General features: G+C 38.8%; 1 protein-coding gene across 4 annotated transcripts in view; it reads right to left on the bottom strand.

The window, feature by feature from the left end:
- Positions 1 to 22,222, bottom strand: part of whrna (whirlin a) — a 199,389-nt gene that overhangs the window by 26,396 nt on the left and 150,771 nt on the right. For all 4 annotated transcript variants that reach the window (XR_014893003.1, XM_085279034.1, XM_085279036.1 and 1 more), the window contains exons 5-6: positions 21,767 to 21,803; positions 1,023 to 1,235 (exon numbers count right to left, since the gene is read on the bottom strand). Coding sequence is in view for 3 of the 4 variants with exons in the window: in XM_085279034.1 (XP_085135160.1) it covers positions 1,023 to 1,235; positions 21,767 to 21,803 (250 nt within the window). In the remaining variant the exon portion in view is untranslated. The remainder of the gene's footprint in view (positions 1 to 1,022; positions 1,236 to 21,766; positions 21,804 to 22,222) is intronic.

Here is a 22,222-nt window from a genome sequence, read left to right as displayed (position 1 = left end):
ATCTCCTGCTTCTTTCTCTCTAACCACAAACATAATTTGGTTTGTTTAAACAATGTCAGAAACAAATAAAATGCGCCACTGAGTTTTAGGTTAATTGCTAATAATGAATGGCATTAATCTACGCTCTTAAGTGAGCTGCATCAGCGGCTCTGATAAAAATAGATCCAATGCCTAAGGATAGCAGAGTGGACAAAAGAGCTGGGAATGAGTCACTCCATATGTGCAGTCAGTCGACAACACAGACTGTCTACAATGGCATCAGATCAGCTGCAGTAACCATGGTGAAGCTGGAGCACTATCCAGTCCTGGGCACATTCTCCAGTTAGATGAAAAGTACGTAGTGCCTGAGGTATTTGGCTTCATGTGAAAAACTGTGTCAGATACAGAGAATTATGTTAAAAGATTTCCTGCGTGAAAATGAAATGAGGGATTCTTCAGTGTTAGGTTTACCTGTGAAAAACAACCAACACAGGCTGGTTTTTGAAATTACTGTAAATTGTGTGTGGTTTTTTTTTCATTTGTGGGTTTTTTTGGTACATTTTACACATTATACTGAGAAAACTAAGTGCACTAAGATGGAGCTTCTTTATTTATACATTAGCTTTATTTTGTGGTCACTTTGGCTCATTGAAGTTGAATAAAATCTAGTTTTCTAAATTATTTTTTAAATGAAATTGCTTTTTTGGTGTACTTGCTCGTACAGTATCTCTAAATACATTAATGCCATTTGCACAGGCTTTCTGTCGGCCCATGATACTGCAGTGTACTTAAGAAATTGGAAATAAAATGTCTTTGATTTATCGTGTTTTTTTATAAGGTGAACTTCTGCAGACTATGAGAAAATCACAACACTTTTAAGAGCTGGGGAGGAAGGAAAAATAAAACAAGCATAAATCTCAGAAGAGCTAAGAAAACTTCAATCCCACACAGAGACTTTACAGGAGAACACAGGCAGAAAATGTATTCTCTTTTGATCTTTCTCTTTACTTTGTCAGACTCACACAAGCCTCCTCATAGATTACCTTTGCGTGCGTGTTCAGCAGCTCAAACAGCGCCATGACCAGCTGCTCCACTCCTATGTGTCCGTCCCGGTACTCCTCCACGTAGTAGACCATGGTCTGTCGCTCCGCCTCTGTCAGCAGGTGGCGTGCCTGCTCCTCCAGCATGGCACGGGATTGATTCACTAGACTGGAAAGGGTTACCTGTGAGCCTGCCACACCCTTATAAAAGCCAGACTAGATAAAAGAAAAGAAAAGAGACAAATGATTGACAAAGGCAATCAGGACTTGTATTATTTTATTTTTAAAATTGATTTTGATGTCTTGTTTATTTATTTTGGCGATGGAGTGAAGAAGCAAGCTGAACTGAAGGGGTGAAGAACAGGTCAGGGAGAGGAGTGGTGGTGGAGGCAGTTAAATACAATTAAGAGATGTTTTAGTGAAAGACGAGGCCATGCCTGATGGAGGAGGAAGAGGAGGAGAAGGAGAACATGGGATGAGATGAAGAAAGAAAACCAGAAAGAAGTAGATGTTACAGAAGTAGGAGGCGTGTTCGAGTGGCAGGAAACAGATCAAGGCAGACATAAGATGTCAATCCCATACACACAAAACTATCCATCAAGCCCTTAATTCCTCATATAAATTATCATTCTACTTCCCTTTTCCAGCTGTCCAACTACCATCTATTATCATTCGCGCTTTGTGGTGCCAGCACCACAGCTTGCAGGAGGACAGATACTGTGCTGTTCACACATGTGGGTGGCGTTTACAGCCTTTATATCCATCTCTGTAGTGCCAGCTGGTTTTTCTGTCAATCATAAAAACTCTCTGGCAACTTATAAATGCCAATATCACTTCTTCCGCTCCTTTTCTCTCACTGTCTCTTCCCTTTCTTTTCTCAGTTATCTGCTAGCCTGCATGCAGCTTTTCTTTAATTAACTCCTTAATCAAAGACACAACTTCAAAGTCACAGCTTCAGGGTCTGTGTCTGCCTGTGTTTGTACAGACAGAAGCAGGAGAAGGAAACAGGCTCGGCGCCGCCTTCCCCTCCTCCCTTCCTATTCTCTGCCTTCACCTCATCCTCAACTCTTTTTAGCACTTGACCGTGTGTATCATCGGCTGTAGCTGTTGCAGTGTCCCAATCTCAGCAGAGCCAACAACTGTTTAATGCCCAAGGTGAACTGTGGCACTACCACACCCGAATCTTAATCGCTGCAATGCTTACCGCGAGAATTTCTATGTCCCAGTTATTTACCTCAAGGGCACAGTGGATTGAACTGAAGAGGCCACAGAAGGCATGTTAGTCTGTCTCTTGCTGTCATATTAGAGGGCAGATTGGCACTTGAGGGAACTAATGAAATCGGTCATCAGTCTACTGGAGTGGAACACCGGCAGACTCGTGCTAATAACTTCTGCTGGAAAATGTGAGGATGGAGAGAGGCCGCTTTTACTGTAAAGCTGTGGTTTTACAGTTAATGGACATCCGGAAAAGGCCAGCCTGTTCCCTGGACCTGGTCCATCTCTGAGGTCACTCATTGGCAGGGTTTGTTAAATGCCAGATAAACGGATTGGCAATTTTATCAGAGTGACAGACAACAACGGCTAGGACCACAGCCGACATCCAGTCGATAAAGAGCAAATCAGATAAAGTCAGTTCAAAAACTTGCCCATTTAAATGTCACAACCCTTATCTTTGCCAGAACTTGAGTCTGATTTAAAATAAGGAGGAAAACTTGAGAGGCAAAAGATATGAGAAGATGCGTCTCGTTGAGTCAGTCTCTGCTCGTGCCAGGGTCACAATAATGTAGTGTACAGCAGAGTATTATTCCACTACATCTAGTAGACAAGTAGATGCTGAAAACAATGAGCAAAATGTGTATGACAGCTCCACATGGTTGTCACACTCCATTCTGTACCAGTCTAAAATCTGGGTGGGGAATTAAGCAGTAGAACAATCTCAGCTATTAAAAATTATTCTTACAGTTTTCTTTAAAAGTGGTTATATGCTGTTTTCTGGAGCTGAACCAATATCGGCTTAAAGTGACCAGTCACACACATACTGGTATCGGCGTATATTTATTATCTGATAGAAGAACATAATTAAAAATAATAATTTAAGCATTAAAATAACAACTGAAAATCCCAAAGAATGTGCGAAATACACTACTGATTTATAAGCTAAGTGTTAGGTTCATCGCCAGACATAACTGCTGAAAACTACACAGACTGTATATCAGAGATGAAGGTAGTCATCATGACACGAGCCGATGGTTAATGAAATCCTGTTTCAAGGAATTTAACTGTTGCTAGCTTAGTCTTTCGAAATCAAATGTGATGTGGAAAGGATGAATCTGAGAAACCAAGGGACCCTCATGTTTCAGCGACTTGCCAATCAAAAGGTGGTTCGGCTCTGAAGAATATCTCGTTTTGCTCTTCTGTTTTACTCTAAAACTGACCTTTATTTATGAGCATCATGTAAATAAGATGAGGCACTAGCGATTAAGATCATTAGCTCCACAATTTCTCTACAACTCGATTTGTTTTTGCAATCAGAGGAGGCTATCAAAAAGAATGAGTTCATTTTTCATTTCCTGGAAATCATACCTATTTTTTATACACAGCCCAGATACATATTTTTTCTATATCTTTAAATTACCACTCAGACTGTGTATGTGGTTAAAAGTGGGAGTGGCTATGGTTATGACTAGTTTAGAAAAAAAAATCTAAACGGGCCAAAACAGCTACACAGACTAAAACCCTGTGGAGGAGGTTGTCACATTTGTGTTTCAGTTACTGGGTAATATTCTTTGATGATTGTTATTCCTGGTTTTGGTTATCTTTCATTTATGCTCAGTGATCTTAGTTCTTCCTTCCTGTGGATTCTTCTTAGCCTGTGTTTAGTCTCTGTCCCCATGTTTTCTCTGTACCTGTCCTGGTCCCACGCCTCATGTCTAGTGACCCTTGTCTCTATGTTCCCTCTGACTCCGACTCAGTCATGTCTCAGTGTGAAGCCCATGTCTCTGAGTCTGTGTCTTTGCGTATGTGTCATGTTTCTTGTTTTGCTTTGATAGTCTCGTGCGGTATGTCAGTGTGTCTAGTTTTGCTTCCCTTTGTCTCGTTATGTCTAATTAATCCCAGCTGTGTTTCCCTCCTGTTTCCCATTCCCTCATTACTCCCTTGTATATTTAAGCCCTGTGTTTTCCTCTGTCTGCTGTTGCGTCATACTCTCACTATACTATGTGTTTCTTCCCTCTGTGTTTCAAGTCAATTCAAGTTTTCAATTCCTGGTTTAGTTTCTAGTTTTGCTTTGTGTTTGGATGTGAAGTTCTCCAGCATTAAAGCTGAGTTTTGAGTTTACTCCTCCGTTTATGAGTCCTGCGTTTTGGGTCCAACATCCTGCCACACAGCACACCATGACAGAGGTGGTCTCAGTCCAGTTTCAAAAGAATTCCAGAGTGATTCTCATGTGGTGAGAATGGGATCTAAGCTTGTCCGGGTCTGAGTTAAACATAGCCATGTATATGTTTTCATTCTAGGATATGGAAGAGCGCGGCAGACATTCTGACTGCTGTAGATGGTAGGCATAAAGTCAATGTAAATTCTTCAATCAAAAACACAGCAGCTTCTCCGTGTATTTATTATTGTAGCTCTCAATAAGTGGACTGATTGTTCTCATGTGGCTTGTAGTGACACATTTTTGCTTATTTCTCTGTGTTACAAGAAACCAAATCACTGGAAAAAGCTGTACATTTTACACACTCATTAAATGATTCAGACCACAGTAAGTATGGTGGGAAATAGTTAGAAATGGATTGAAATCTGTAAACATCTGTTATTACATGACCAGATATTATAATAAATGAGGGCTTGTTCTGTATAGCTGTGCCACACTCCCAACCCCAACAAAGAGATTAAGTAGTCAAAGAAAATCAACAGCATTGTAATATGATTGTGTTTTTAGTTTGTTACAGCAGCTTCCAAAAAATAAAAATAAAACTACTTGTTTAAATATGACAGCTGTGATTGAGATTAACCCTGTGATATTACCTTGACAATGAATTTGTCCATCCACACTGTCTTGAGTTCTAATTTTAATGAGGATGCAGATTCAGTGAAAACAAAGCTATATATTAGTGACCAATGAAATTAATTCATGTTTTTCTTCTTGACTTTTGAGAACAGTATAAAGCTGACAAGAACAATCATAGGCTGCATATTTACAGCTCTTATTATCATGACAACAAGTTCAATCCCCACTAAAAGTGCAGATTTCCACAGTTTCTCACATTCCTGATCTCTGTTTGTGGACAGTTCAGTACCATTTTTCCTCACACAGGTTCATGCACCTTTATAACGAGTCGAGGAAAACAACTGGAGAAAGGCTAGAGGGAAGATTACCATGCTGTAGCTGTAACAGTTGACTGCAAATAATGATGGTACAGATCGGGCCTGACCTTGGAGGGCAGAGCTTAGTATTAAAACCTGACACTGTTTCTTCTGGTGTGTTGAAATATTAGAACCTCAGAAAAACAGAATACAACAGCTTTTCGACTCCATCATTAGCTTCATCTGTCAGAACCTGAATATGTTAACTTTAAAGAGGCATTATGGACCTACATTCGTAGGGTGATTGTGTTTGAATATCCGTTTGAACATCATACTATAATGCTCCACCACCAACAGAAGCAGCCATAAACAAGCGGGTTTAATTGGTGGATTCAGATCTCGTGAGCTGTTTTTATTCTGCACACATCTGAGATGTGAAATCGACCGTCCTCTTAATTCACCTGTGGACTGCAAATCAACTTCATTAATGGGACAGGTGTGGTCGCTTATTACTGCAAAGGTTTCTTTCAACCCAATGGTTCTTAAATAAATATGAACGAGAAAAACTTTAACTTTTTGTCTTTGGGAAAATCTTCCATGTATTGGAAAATAAAAATTAGTAAAGAAATCAATCTGCGACAGATCAGGAGTGTTTGAAATTCTTAGAAGACAGGTTAATTTACAATATGTGGTTATAAAACACGGCGCTTTTTGATTACCTCTGCTCACAATGCATGTCTGCTGCCTGCAAATGCTCACATCTATTAAACATCTGACTCATAGACAGAAACATATATTTCTGTACAGCTGAAATTATTATTATTGGCAGACTTGATTTTGCATTCATATTTGATTGAAGTTTGAGTGAAACTGTTTAATTAAAAATATGCACAAACTTCTGATTTGTTGATTGCTTAAATGGATTTAATGTAGAGGTAGTGTTAAAGCAGATAGATAGGTAAGTAAGATAGTTAAGAATTGAAAGGAAATTAATACCTAGCAATACTGAAAACTGGACTGTTTTCCTAACTTGACATTTGCAAGGCACCTGTATGGGTGTGTCATAAAGTTGCACAGTTGCACTCAAGGAAAAAAAGGTTTCCCTTATAACAGAGTAACACTTATGTTCTAAAAAGCTGAAATGAAATAATAAAATGAAATCAAGTCCTTCGGATTTTGCCAAATCCCACTGAAAATACAAAAAAGTATTTTTTAAAAAAAGGTCAGACCACACCTTGTTGTAAAGCTTATCCAGATGGTGTGCAAGCAAACCCACATCTCCTATCAGAGATTTTAGATTTCATTAGGCTTGCTGTCAATATATTCAGACATATCAGCTGCAATCTTTAGATTGCTAACTCAGATGCATTGGCGAGCTTCAGTGGAGACTAGCGTGCTGACAGACGGGATCCATTGGTTTGGAAATCACACCCTCTCCAAGTTTGTGCCCGATCAAGCACAATCACTGTGATAGTTCCAGTTTACAGCTGACAGAGTTTAAACGTGTGTGTATTGGTAACATTTACGTAAGAACCATTGCAATTTGATTTACCATCAGTCATTGCTTCAGATTTATCTGCTTTGTGTTTGTACTGTTTCTGTACCTATTTATCTTTACACAGACTGATGGTCATCATTCCACACTGTAATCTGATCTGTGGTACTTGGAACACACTGAGCAAAGGTATGCCATTCAAATATCTAATTTGCCTTTCAAATTTCTACTGCTTTTTTCTGTATATTTTGCTTTTTAAGGAATCAGAATTTCTTGCAATTTTTTAAAGTAGTCTTTAAAATTTTGAATTCGATTTTTTTGTTAACGGCAGATCCCATTCCTTCAGTTAAACCTATAAAAAATGCCAAAGATAACAAAGATCCCAAGGCATAAAATGGTATTTTGTACCAGCTAGGTGATTTCTAAAGAGCTATTAGCTGAAAATGTAGGCTATGCTGTTATTTGAGGAAACAGGACAAGTGAAGTACAAGAGAACTATCTATAGCAGATGAACATTATCTAAAAGTCATGTCATAGAAATAGAAAAATAATCCAGCTCCAGATCTGAGAGATAAATCTGGCCCTTCAGCTAATGCATCTACTGTTCACTGAAGCATGATCAGTAAAAGGTCTCAGTGGAAGTGTGGCTGTTAAGAAACACACTTAAGGAAGTGAAAGAGAAACAAAAAAGTCTGAGGTATGCCAAATTACACAAGAACTGGACTGTGAATCAGCACCAACAGGTCAGATGGAGTGATCAATCCAAATTTTAAAATTGTGGTTCAAACCATCGTCCGTATGTACAGAGAGGATCGGGAGAGAGGTAAACAGTGTGTCTACAGCCATCTGTAAAACATGTTGGAGGCTTGATCATGGTTTGTCATTTCAGCCAGTGGTTTTGGGATCTTGTCAAAATTGATGGAATTATGAAGGCTGAAAAGTACCACCAGATTTTGATCCACCAACAGTTCCATGTTTGCGCATGACAATCACCCCAAACACACTGCCAATGCAGTAAAAGCATACCTGGATAGAAAAACACACAGTGGAACACTATCAGTCATGGACTGGCGCTGCTTATTTGCTGTAATGCATTTTGTTGTCTCTCAAACAACATTGACTTGCTTTAGATCAGAGCCCAAATGGGGTCAGAGCAGAATTAATGATTGAGGATTGCTGTGTGACCTATTCTTAATTAATTTGCTTATCGGTCTGGTTTGGCCTTTGGGCTGCAATTACAGGATGAAGGGAGTGAGGAAGGGGGCATGTAGGACAGCTGATGTGACCACTGGGATAAACTGACTCTACAGGCACCAGCCCGAGGATGTGATGAGAGGAGGATACAGGAAATTATAGGATAAACAGAAACCCCTTTGCTTGTTTAAGCAGCAAAATCAGCAGCAGATCACTCTGAGAGAGATTAATATTTATGCCGAGGATGTGTTGCCACAGTGTGAGGTTAGCAGCAGGGGTCGACTCTGACAGTGGCTGCCTAGCTCATGTGGAGGAGCTGCAGAGCTGTGAATTATCACCTTCCTCCGTTCTGCTGAGCCCTAAAGCCCTGCTGTTATACATCTTACCCTCTTAATTCGTCCCCATGCACCCCCTCTTTGTCTTTGTGTGCGTCTCTCCCTCACACACACAAACACACAGACATACACTCTCTCTCATACATATGCAGCATATTTGAGTACAGAGCCTCCACTTTTCCTCAGATATACTGTGCATTAGCTGTTTTTAGGTTATTCTGCACTCATGCATTTGGTTTTATTTCTAACACTGCTTTATTTTCTCTACCTGTGTGCCTACAGAAAGCACCTGGTGTTCTTACAGCCAGCTCAGGGATTTCTAGTGATTCTGTAGAAGCCTGTGCTTTTATATTAAAGCAACTTTAAAGTGATACAGAACAAAATATATTGTGTGAAAACCCAGAAAGTATGTGGATACCTGAACATTGCGAGTGGGGCCCCAGGTGTGGCTGGGGACATCCACAGGAAAAAAACACAACAACAAAACAGACCACAAACCATACAAAGCAGCAAAGAGGCACGCAAAACAAAAAGTCAAAAAACTCCAAAGTACCAAACACAACATACGATGTAATGCAAGAGCTTATTCCCACAGACAATCAGACTCCCGAGGCTTGTACTAAGCAGCAGGATTTCTTCTTCTCTAGGTAACATAAATGTTAACAGGTATGAAATCCTACTGACCAATCAATTCCCCGGGAAATAGCATCGCTATTCCTAGAAGATACTTCTGTGTGCAGATAGTAGGAGGGTGTCAAGTTTTTGTTATTAGTGTCTTTGTGTCGTAGAGCCTTGGATGCACCTATATTGCTCAATTTTTTTTGCCCTGTTGGCAAAACAGATTTTCAACAATTGTATTGTTTTCTAAGCTCCTAAAGCAGAGCATCTATTTGTACTTGCTGAGCTTAGAACAAATTTGCACAAAGACTAAGCCTACATTTGAAATCTGTTGTTGTACTCTCATAGCTTTAACCACCACCGGGGCTACAGCTAAAAGAATTAAAAACTAAAACAGTCTTTTAAACATTTATAAAATGAAATCCTCGATTATAATCCATCACTTCTTCATGCCTTAATGATAGAATTGTGATACTGATGAGCCCATTAACTTGCAATACACAGTAAGCACTTTTGATGGCTTTTTTTGCATGCTTCAAATAGGGTAAGCTTTTTTAATTTAACAGCTCTTTTCCAGTCTTTCTGACTAAAACATTTGAAGCACTCACACATTCATACAGCACCTTTAATACTAAACTACTATACAGTGCTTTTATCTCACACACAGTCACACAGCTGATTTATCTGTGACAGCTCTCTTACTTTCAGTCTGTATGATGTGTTTACATTTCCCTGATATTATGGGTTTTTTTTTGCAAAATCAGCTACTCTGCTGCCAGTACACTTATCCATGCTTATGACCGGTCAGCTTATCCTGATTGCGAATATTAAGGTCAGTAAATACAGATAACAGCACGATACTGAGTATGCCTAAGTTGCTTCGTAGTACAGGGCCCTGAACCCTCTTTAAATATACACAATCATAAACTATAAATACTCACTCCCAGAAGTGTTATGTATGTGAAGTCTGTTTCCTTCTTTATATCTAAGAGAAAAACAATTTCATTCTACCACAGTCTCCTTGCTTTATGGCCCAAGGACAATAAAGTTAACTTTGACTTTAAAGGAAGGAGTTAACAGAACTGAAATTACTTGTTTTAGATAAGGATGAATCCAAATAAGGATTATTTTGAACATCAGTCATGCAAAGCTGCTGCTATAGAGTCCAAGAATAAAAAAATACCCAATTCAGCATTTACAGCCACTGAATGCATTATACACAACAAGATGCATAATCTGTCATCACAATTCTAATACTGCAAAACACTGAACATCTCAAAGAAACAACATATACAAGGTATATATATGTAAATACATTTACTGGGATCTTTGCTTCTGTTTTGGGGGTGGCTGTGGCTCAAGAGAGAGAGCAAATTGTAAGGTCTGTAGTTCAAGCCATGGCTCCTCCAACCTGCACAGTATCCTTGGGCAAGATACTGACCCTGAGTCGTGCCTGAAGCATCTGTTGGAGTTGAGTGGCTGAACATTAGGTTAAAAGTGGTTAGTAGGGCTGGGCCATATTATACCGTTGATGGTAATACCGGTACAATGTTAGGCAACGATAAGAAAATGAAATATCGCGATAGAATATGGGTAAAACGCGCATGCGCAGTGCCTTTGTTTTCATACGCACATTGCCGAAAAAGCATGGCGGCAACGGAGAATGAGAATGGGGAAAGCGGATTGTTGAGTGAAAAGGATGAACCAGAATTGGTTTTTTAAAAATGGTGCAACTTCACTGGTTTTGTGTTTGTCTGTCAGATACACAACAAAGCACATTTTTTTTGTAGAACATGCAAGCGGGCCATCGTTATTGCCGTGCTCCTAAATCTGGGAGTAATCTGGGTCCTAAACTCCGTCCGATTCAGGTCCCAAAGTCAAATGAACACTGCAGCATCACTGAGAGTTAGAAAACGTCTAAATTCTTTCATCTTTAATAAAACGATCAGCATTGCTGCTTTACCAGGTGTAACTATAAAGTTTAACATTCAGGCATCCATGTAAACAGAATTTGTTACATTTAATGGCATTAGAAGTTAGCAGGAAGTTAGCAGAAGTTAGCTTGCTAGTTACCTAAGCATGGGATGGGCTGTAGTTACATCCTAAGGTTTTAAAAACTGAGCTTAAATAAATAATTAGCGGTAATAAAAGCAGAGGGAGGTCAACAGTGATCACTGACTGTTTTAGGAGCTTTTTGAGATCAAATAGAAGAAAATACAAAACATTAAACATGTTAACAACACAAAAGCCATATTAAACGCTACTACTTTAGGCCCGGAAGTAGGATTTGTCGCGTCATCACTGAACAACCGGATAGAGCAGCTGTGATACAATACAGCATTAATGAATCAATGGTACAGAAGTGGAGGAAGCAAGAAGAATGAGTTTAATAAAGTTTGATTTATCTGACTGCTTTGTTTCACTTAATGTGCCTTATAATCCCGTGCACTTTATGGTCCAAAAAATATGTATTTGACTTTTTTATTTGGCACACTGCAGTTTAATGTTGCAAAGCATCTCTTTTTAACTTCAGTGGATATTATTCATGGTTATGCTCAGGATATGTCAGCCCATTTCTACTGGAAATGCCTTTTGGTTAAACTTTCAGCAAGGAATTTGCATTTGTACTGTTAAATGTTTATATAGCTTTAATGCATATAAAAATACAGCTGCTTGTTTAAGTGACAATAAATGGATGGGTTGTTTTTTTTGCGCTAGTGCTGAGGCAAGAAAAAAAAAGCTGTAGTATGAATTACAGATTTTTATTGGTTATTCATCATTTTATCTATGTTGCGATCTAAGAGTGGTTATAAAACTTACATTTTTGGAATCCTCTACAGTAGGGGTGCTGAAATTCAGCCTTGCTTTCAGAGGGGACAAATCCACAATGTTTTTGATGCAGTAGTATTCATTTGCTCACAATCTTATGTGACAAATGGCATATTCAGCGAGGATTATAGAGACCATTTGTAGACCAGTCAAGCTCTTTGGTAATAAACTTATTAAAGAAGGAATGAGCACTCTGAACTTCTGCCTGTGTAACTGTGCACATAACATCATAAAACATCCACAAATCTGTAAATTTAGGAAGCTGATTGCAAAAAGTAGGGACTAGCAGGGGAGGAAAAGCAAACACAAAACTCAAACAAGCAAGGAAATGATATACAGTACAAAAATCCACTGGTACACACAGCTGTGTAAAGGTATGCACATTGAAATGCACACGAACAGAATACTTTGATCTAGAGGATCAAAAGGAACCACGACCATCATGACAACATGTATTTCACCAAGGACAGGCTCTACGACAAGGCTTTCAAATGAATGCACAGTATGTTTCAAACAGCATGATACAAGACCAGTGATATCACACTGCTGACACTTTAATAACAGTATCAGACAGTATTACTATCAAAGCGCTTCAGTGACCATGAGGAGTATATACATCATAAAGGAACGGTATAAACTGCTGGTTTCCAGATACTGACAGCGCCATGTATGAATAGACAACCATCTAAGCATCAGGTTGCTGCTGTATATAAACATATTTATTGCTATGCGGCGGTAAGAGCCCAGAGACTCCCAGGGCTCACTATGCTGTCACTCTATGCATTAGGACGAAATGCCTTCATAATGAATGTATGCCTGTTTTGTTTTCCCTTCCTGGCACGGTGGTGAGTTGTAGCAGCTCACACTGTCGTTTTTATTTATTTATTGTTGTGATAGCTTTAACACCTGTTAAAGTTGATTTTTTAAATTTGTGATTCAAGGAACAGTGAAATGGCTACTTTTTATTTTGCAGGGCTTGTAAAGTCAGGTTTTACAAGTCTATTGGTTTTTCTTTGCACTTTGGCCACCTGAGAACCTTCACCAGCTGATTATTTCCATTCCTCAGAGCGAGGCTTGAGGGGCCACAGAGGAAACGATGGGGTTTTAGCGCTGTTCTATGATCATTATGGGGCATGTGAGGTGTTTGGACAATAATATGGAAGATCTCGCTGACCTGATTAAACCCTAGAATGAGCACTGTGAATGATGTGCTTCATGGACCATTGCAGCATGGCAGTGAGATCACATTCACACGGACAATCTGAGCGGCAAGAGGAAATGTGAAAGGACTGGACCACGTGTGACTGAAAAGTGGTGTAATTCCAAATATGTTACTGTGAATAAATGTTCTTGTGGTCTGAATATTGACCTGATAATTGCTGGTATAGGTCTGTATTACTCGCAGAGGGATTTCATTATTGCTTTTGCTGTTTGGATTTCTCAATCAGGTGACACTGAGGTCATCCAAATGACTGTGGCTGTGGTTAATAAACAGATCCACTTACTGGACATGCAGCTGAACACTTTCTCTAACATCTGTCTAAGCTCTGCTGCCACAGGCACATACACAGAAAACCTGCATTTATTCTTGACTAACGCTACTTATTAAACAATATTAGATTTTGATTTATTGAACTCTTTGCTTTTTTGTATCATACGTATCATTTAGATTTCTTCAAACTGAATATGGTAAATATTATGTTGCAAAGTTGCTCTTTCCATAAATAAATAATGTTGGTTGGCTTGGATAATGCAGGTTTAAGGAACTTATGCACTCGCTTTACATTTCACAGATGATACATCCACCTTTTTTGTACAGTTAATAAATCTAATTTAAGCTACAAACACTTCTATGCACAAGTCTGACAAAGCAAGGCCTCCACTGCGTTCTGTCACTAGGACAATGTAATAACTCCTTGCAGACAAGAACCAAAACTGTGCTGTGTCTAATATTGCACCATGTGTGAATTATATGTTGCCCACTAAGCTGTCATTAAAATAGCACTTTAAAGTCCTTCTGCGGAGAATATGCCCTTTGCAGTCAGATTATAAATATCTCTTTAAAAGGAAAAATTATGACTTGTTGCTCTTTCTAAAGTCCAGGGGTGTAGGGGCATTGTTAATATTAATTGTCTTTGTCAAATGAGCTGAATACTGTCTGATTTTATTACTTGTGCCTACTGCCCTGCTGTGGTTCAGATGAAAATCAAAGGCTCCAAGCAAGAGGGCACTGTTTTAAATTTGTAGCTGAAAGCTTTGGGTTTTGTATTTGTATAAGTCCGTCTTTGCTTCAAAATTACCTTAAAACCATGCCAATTATTACTAATTTTTAATTGAATTAAATTATTATTATATATATATTTTTTTTTACAAATATGGATTGGAACAAGATTAGGCTATATTTGTGAGGAACAGGTTAAAGCAGGTAAAAGTGCAGAAAAATGATTCTCTTTCAAAAAAAAAGTAGGGCTGATATTTAAAATGGAAATAAAAGAAGTGATTTGTAAATCTCATAGACCCATATTTTATTCACAACACAGAGTTAGGACAAGTACAAGTTTACCATCTGTTCTTCTTTTAACAACATCTTGTAAATGACTGGAAACTTATTTTTAATTTCAGGATGCACAAACTGTTTAATGCAGGAAAAGTCTGGAGTGTAGAGTCCGCGCCAGTACAGCATCTGGACTCTTCTACTTTGAAGCCGTACTCTTATAATAGATGTACTTGCAGCTAAGGAAGGCCTTACCGAAATAAAGAACCGACAAGCTTTGCCCCCTGAAGATGGCGGTGTTTCTCATGTTCACATATGGTTTTAACCTGCATTTGTGGACGGCACAGTGAGCTGTGTTACAGACAGCAGCCTCTGGAAGTGTTCTGAGCCCATGCAGTGATTTCCATGACAGAATCACAGCTGTTTTTAATTCAGCGTTGCCTTAAGACCCAAATCACAGGCAACCAATAATGTCACTTGCGTACAGAGATTTCTCCAAATTCTTGGAACCTTCAGATAACATTATGTACTGTAGATGATGAGAGTTTTTTAGTGTTGAGGAACAATTTGTAGATGCAGTGTTAATCCACTGGTGAACCTCTGCTCATCTTTAATTCTGAGAGATTTAGCTTCTTTAAGATGCTCTTTTTACACACAGCTATGTTATTTAATGACCTTAATTATTTGCAAAGTTCCTCCACCCACTTCCTTTTAGCACTACTTCTTTTTTAACTTTTGTTGTCCTGTCTCAACATTTTTGAGACATTTAGCTGACATCAAATTCAAAATGAGGTAATATTTTTCAAGACATATTAAAATGTCTCAGTGTAAATAGTTCACATTTTTCTATGTCCTATTGGGGATAAAATATGGGCTTTTGAAATTTGGAAATCATAGCATTCTGTTTTTATTTACAGTTTACAAAACCTATTTTTTGAAATAGGGTTATACTTATAAGCTTTAAAACCTGTGCTAGTGATTGATGAAGTCTACTGCTATATAAATGTCTGCACATTTGAACACCTTGCGAGAAATTTTTTAAACACATTTTCATCAAATTTCTTCCTCTTGTAGTATATGTTCTTGGCATTGATGCATAGGCACCGAGTGAGGAGATGTGATAACTTGTATAAAGCACGGGTGTTCTGCCAGTTAAATTCGCAACGACACCAGTTATAAAACTGCAACATCAAAAGCTCAAATCCCCCCTGAGACTTGGACTTTTATCCTGTTACCTCAAATTTACAGTGAACTGCAAAATGAATTTGAAAAGCCAAACAAAAAACCTAAAAGGTGTCTTTCAACAGAAACGCGATTGGCAACATACATGAAATTCTCAAGAAGCAGTTAAAAAATGCTTATGTATTTTGTGCAGGGAAACCGTATGTCCTGCAACATTATATTTAGCACATTAATGGTGTCATCTAGTTGAGTCGCAGTCCCACCTCCACAGTTCATGTATGCAACCAATTCTGGGAGTTTTTCATCAGATGCCAATATTTCTCTGCAGACACTGGATAGCAGAGTGGATAGGATGGCAAGTGTCCTGTAAATTCTTGGAGAAGATGAAAGAAACTAAGTGGTCATAAATTCTCCTGGCTGAGTCCGCTGAAAGAGCCAGAATGGCTTTCCACACATGACAAACACACAGAGCTTGTAATGCAGGGGTAGAATACACATAACAATAATTGTAGAAATGTATGGCGCTGAAATGGCAATGCTTTTACTCCAACAACTAATGACGTGCGATAATATTAATAAAGTTACTGGTAGACAAACGTCAGGTTACTCTCCTCTAATTTACAATTTCAAAGTGTGTATGATAATCAATAAATCAGGCAAATAAATAAATAAAGACATCATGCTCATGTGAAGAATACAGATCTATTTAGAAATCTATAAATAGCCTACCCGATATTAACAAAATTGATGATTACTGTTTAATCAATCAAACAGAGAGTAGGGAGAATGTTTTTTATTAGTATTATCTTGGAACATGTATTCTTTGAAAAAAACAACTTCTACTATGTACTTTAGCATAATTATGTAACCCTAATGAATAATATTTTATTGAAAGTGAAACTGGATAAACGGGGGGCGTGGCTGGAGCCAGCTGCCACAGGGCAGGCGGGTGGGCGGGGGTCACCCTGGGCAGAGGGGTAACAATGAAAGACAGACAAACATTCACACTCACATTCACACCTACAGGCACCACCACAGAACGCGATGTGAGGTGCTGCTGACTGCTAAATTCAGCAAATGGCCCAAAATTTGAGCTGTGCTGCCCACTGCGCTCTATACTCTCATTTTTTTGATCTTTATACTTAGTCTATGTGCTCACTCCCTGTCAGCCTTTGTTACTACTGGTCACACAAATGTACATCACAACACGGTTGTTGCATTCATGAGTGCTCCCTGGACAGTGTGCTGCTCTTAGCTCAACATAGCACGAAACTGTTCATGCGTGGCAGAGGCCACTGGAAAAATGGGGTTTCAAAAAAGCAGAGGTGCCATTTATGAAGGGCCATTTATGTTTTTTTACTGTGTCACTGTTTTGCGGTCCCTCTTCATGACCCTTTAAAGAAGAGCAGATGCTCTGCGGGAAGCTAAGCAGTGAAGCTAAGCTAATTTCTCTTGATTTGATTGATGCTGGTGGACCTGAAAATCCTTTGCAATAGATGCAGGTCAGATCTGACACAGAGCAGCTCAAATGTTTTAAAATACTTTCATCTTTGACAGAATCCATTTAATGCAAATCAATTTAAAATTGAGATAGTGTTTATTTATTTATTTTTTACTGTTTGTTTAATGTCAAGAGGGAACACACGTGGCCTAAACAGTATGTAAAGTCAAATTTATTTATATAGCACATTTAAAACAAAAACTGTTGACCAAGGTGCTGAACATTTAAGATCATCAAGGGTTAAACTTAGCCATAGAGATGATAGCACTGACAGTAAAACCAATTTTGCTATCTTGGCAGATTATAGCCATTAGCATACAGCGGGATTACTGCGACGTTATTTCTATGAATAATCATACCTGCATATTTAACCTTTTATCTCTGAGCTCCTGATCAGTGAGCACAACCCTTTAGTTTGCATGGCACAAGTTAGCTTTCTTTCCAAAATGGAAACTCTGACACAGTACATAGAAGACATTGCTGTGCAAAACAATGTCTATAACTTACTTTTGGGATCATGTCTGGAGGAAATGTCTTTTATTCTCAAAATACCCCTTGCCTATCTTCCCTGCCTTGGCTCTTTCTTACACAGGAGCTTCATGGCCTCCCTGCTCTGTCAGGAGACTGTCCATCAGAGCTTCCATAATGAAAAGTGAGCTCTCCCTCTCACCCTCTTTCTCTGCAGTCAGCTGCTGTCTCTTCCAGCTTCCCTTTTGTTTCTACAGTCCAGCAAACTTTACTCTTGCTTTGCAATGTCACGGTCAAAGTCAGCAATAAGGACAGCACAAGTGCATTTTATGGTGAGTGAATGAAAATTTAATGTGTTGGGTTTACCACATTATCTGGGTTGATTTAATGTTTTAATAGTGAGTAAATTGTATTAACATGTGTATTAACATGCGAGTGTAAGACTGAAACATGGATCCTTGTAAACAATGTATTACGTAAAATCCCCAAGTGGCCTTATTAGCCCAAATCTGAACTGTACGTGCAGAAAATCTAAAATATGCACAAAATATATACTTAATTTAAAATGACTGCAGTAGTGTCTCCCCAGCTCCTGACAAGACCAATCAAAGTATCTGAAAGTTTTCAACACCAGCTCTGCAGCACATCTAGACTTAATGCCTCTTCTTATTCACACATTTCCAAATTAATTGTCAGTGTAATGTCCCATGACTGGTGAGACTTTTAATGATGGAGTTAGCCTTTAAAACTGAATAGCACAAAGTCTTACAAAGGTTATTAGCAAGCGACATGACTTTAGCAGGACAAATCAGGACAGGATCAACAACAGCAAGTAGCTTCTTTTTTTTTCACCAATGGACTGATGGAATGACAAATGTCTGCAAATTCAGAGTCAACAGTGAAGAAGTGCTCGACATAGTGAGTAGATTCAGAAAAAAAAAAAATCACAGAAAAATGTGATCCTCATCTTTTTTGTTTGCTGACTAAATGCAAATGTAATTAATTAATGAACTATATACTGTAGTAATCGTTGTTATTGCTTTAGCAGTGCTTGGGTCGATTTATTGTAAACTATTACCTTTAAACTACAATTAAAATATTTATCTAAGAGACTAAAGGTGAGAATTTACAGGCATAACTTATTCATTCACAACCAGTAACTGAATCAGAATAATATACTATGGTATGCTATGATATTATAGCTTGATACTGGCCTAAAATAGATACATCAGTATCAGTCTGCGTATATGCTTTTCATCCCAGGGTGTAATATTATGCTCTTTTCTCAGCAGTACTGTACCCGTATTTGCTGCAGCAAGATAAAAGTCCTCTTTAGAGTCTCTATCAAGGGGTTTGATGGGTGGTGATGTTATAAGTCATGTTTGTCAACAAGAAGTGCCACAAATTGGTGAAGACAAGATCTAAATGTAAGAAGTGTAGGTGGTAACCAATCAATAAAGCAAGCATTTGGTTGCTGATTAGAGAATAAAAAAAAAAACCCACACAAATGGAGGGCAGCAGACAAGAAGAGAGGCAAGACTGTGCGTATACATTCACGCAGGACAGACTCGGCACACGTGAATGCAATGAGACTGGGGCCAATAATCACACAGGAGGGAATACAGAGACAAGCACAGACATTCAAGGAATTGGGATAAGATAAAGCGAGAAAGTCCAGGGATAGGTAACAACACATGGAAATGTAAGTACTAAGGCCTTAGTTGCAGCAACCTGCAAGAGAAAAATGTGTATTCTTCAGGTGGTCAGTAAGTTGTTGCTGGAGGTCTGTGATAACTGGTTGCAAGGCGTTATATGATGCTCCACCAAAAATGTCCTTGTGATTCCTTTGGATCTGCTTGATAAGTTACAGTGAAAGTGTAAAAAATTGCAAAACAAACCATAATGTTAAATGTTCTCCTGCAAAGTAAAAGTTGTGCCTTACCACCCCAACAAACACAATTCAAAAGGCACATCTTTAACTGTGACAGCAAATGTTTTCCATTTCTCGTAGCTTCTAATTGTGAGTAAATGGCCAGTGTTTGCAGACAACCCATGTTTTCATGCAAACTGCAGGCAAACACAGAAATGTTCTGGCAAGTAAAGCAATCAAAAGTAGACTTTTGGTATAGCACCCTCTTTGTGACCAGTTTCACCTGGCAACAACCAGCAGCCTCCAGCAATCACTCTACATCCAGTTAGGGAATCCAAATATTTTTCCTAGCTACCAGAGGTTGCCAAGGACTCGCCAACTGGCCTGTGGGCCTGTGTGACTGAGGTCTAAAATTAAACAGGAAGTAGAAACAAAGTATGACACAGACAAACCAGATGGAGACAAAGACAAGAGAAACATTGGACACATTTACAAAAATCTAACATCAGAAATACAAGAATGAAACAAAACTAATAAATCAAATAAATATGAATATCAAAAAAAAGCCCAAACTCCACAAAACTTTACAAGAGTCCAGGACATACAGGGAGTGCAGAATTATTAGGCAAGTTGTATTTTTGAGGAATAATTTTATTATTGAACAACAACCATGTTCTCAATGAACCCAAAAAACTCATTAATATCAAAGCTGAATGTTTATGGAAGTAGTTTTTAGTTTGTTTTTAGTTTTAGCTATTTTAGGGGGATATCTGTGTGTGTAGGTGACTATTACTGTGCATAATTATTAGGCAACTTAACAAAAAACAAATATATACCCATTTAAATTATTTATTTTTACCAGTGAAACCAATATAACATCTCCACATTCACAAATATACATTTCTGACATTCAAAAACAAAACAAAAACAAATCAGCGACCAATATAGCCACCTTTCTTTGCAAAAGCCTGCCATCCATGGATTCTGTCAGTGTTTTGATCTGTTCACCATCAACATTGCGTGCAGCAGCAACCACAGCCTCCCAGACACTGTTCAGAGAGGTGTACTGTTTTCCCTCCTTGTAAATCTCACATTTGATGATGGACCACAGGTTCTCAATGGGGTTCAGATCAGGTGAACAAGGAGGCCATGTCATTAGTTTTTCTTCTTTTATACCCTTTCTTGCCAGCCACGCTGTGGAGTACTTGGACGCGTGTGATGGAGCATTGTCCTGCATGAAAATCATGTTTTTCTTGAAGGATGCAGACTTCTTCCTGTACCACTGCTTGAAGAACGTGTCTTCCAGAAACTGGCAGTAGGACTGGGAGTTGAGCTTGACTCCATCCTCAACCCGAAAAGGCCCCACAAGCTCATCTTTGATGATACCAGTCCAAACCAGTACTCCACCTCCACCTTGCTGGCGTCTGAGTGGGACTGGAGCTCTCTGCCCTTTACCAATCCAGCCACGGGCCCATCCATCTGGCCCATCAAGACTCACTCTCATTTCATCAGTCCATAAAACCTTAGAAAAACCAGTCTTGAGATATTTCTTGGCCCAGTCTTGACGTTTCAGCTTGTGTGTCTTGTTCAGTGGTGGTCGTCTTTCAGCCTTTCTTACCTTGGCCATGTCTCTGAGTATTGCACACCTTGTGCTTTTGGGCACTCCAGTGATGTTGCAGCTCTGAAATATGGCCAAACTGGTGGCAAGTGGCATCTTGGCAGCTGCATGCTTGACTTTTCTCAGTTCATGGGCAGTTATTTTGCGCCTTGGTTTTTCCACACGCTTCTTGCGACCCTGTTGACTATTTTGAATGAAACGCTTGATTGTTCGATGATCACGCTTCAGAAGCTTTGCAATTTTGAGATTGCTGCATCCCTCTGCAAGAGATCTCACTATTTTTGACTTTTCTGAGCCTGTCAAGTCCTTCTTTTGACCCATTTTGCCAAAGGAAAGGACGTTGCCTAATAATTATGCACACCTGATATAGGGTGTTGATGTCATTAGACCACACCCCTTCTCATTACAGAGATGCACATCACCTAATATGCTTAATTGGTAGTAGGCTTTCGAGCCTATACAGCTTGGAGTAGGACAACATGCATGAAGAGGATGATGTGGACAAAATACTCATTTGCCTAATAATTCTGCACTCCCTGTATGGTAAGGAGGTTGTAATTTGTGCTGTTTTGGGACCTCTGTGCTTGTTGATTTTCTTGGTTTTCACCTAATTTTATTGATTTATTTCTTCATCTAATTTTCCATTACTGGTTTGGTTTAGGCACTAAAAACAGGTTAGGTTTAAGAGAAATGCATAACATCTTCCATATAATTCCATGAGGACAGCCACAGAAATAAATTATACCACCTATGAAATACTAGACGCACACAAACATATATAGCTTCTGTGTACAGCTTCCAGTGCATGCACATAGAAAGAGCACATTACTTGTCTTACCTTTCCTGATGCAGAAGCTCCTTGATCCACAGAAAAGCTGCAGAGAAACAAACAAAGAGAAGAAACAAATCACTGAGTCTTAGTGACCATGCAAAAATTAAACAAATGCACTTGTCCTTCCTTGCAGAAATATTTATTCTTTAACTGACAAATATGAGGCATTAATAATCAGCCAATTAATGCAGCACTTCCACCACATATTTCTAAAGTATGCCTACGTATTATCTATAGATACACTAACAAACACTACATTAACACACATTAGTAGATGTTGCAGGCACACTGCAGCAAATGTGTACACACCCTTCTCCAATGAGTGTAAAGCTTATGTGTCTCGTGTGACACAAAGTATTGCCATGCTTTCAAATGTTTGGCCAGATCCTATAGATGTCCTAAATATGTCCTCACAGTTCTGACTTCTGACGGTGACACATTAACCTAAACATCAGACTACTT

Source organism: Mchenga conophoros, linkage group LG7 (genome assembly GCF_057382185.1).
Source record: "Mchenga conophoros isolate Kocher_MC1m ecotype Shallow Benthic linkage group LG7, M_conophoros_male_GT1.1, whole genome shotgun sequence".
Lineage (NCBI taxonomy): Eukaryota > Metazoa > Chordata > Actinopteri > Cichliformes > Cichlidae > Mchenga > Mchenga conophoros.
Note: the sequence above shows the minus strand (reverse complement) of the source record. Positions and strands in the feature narration are given on the sequence as shown.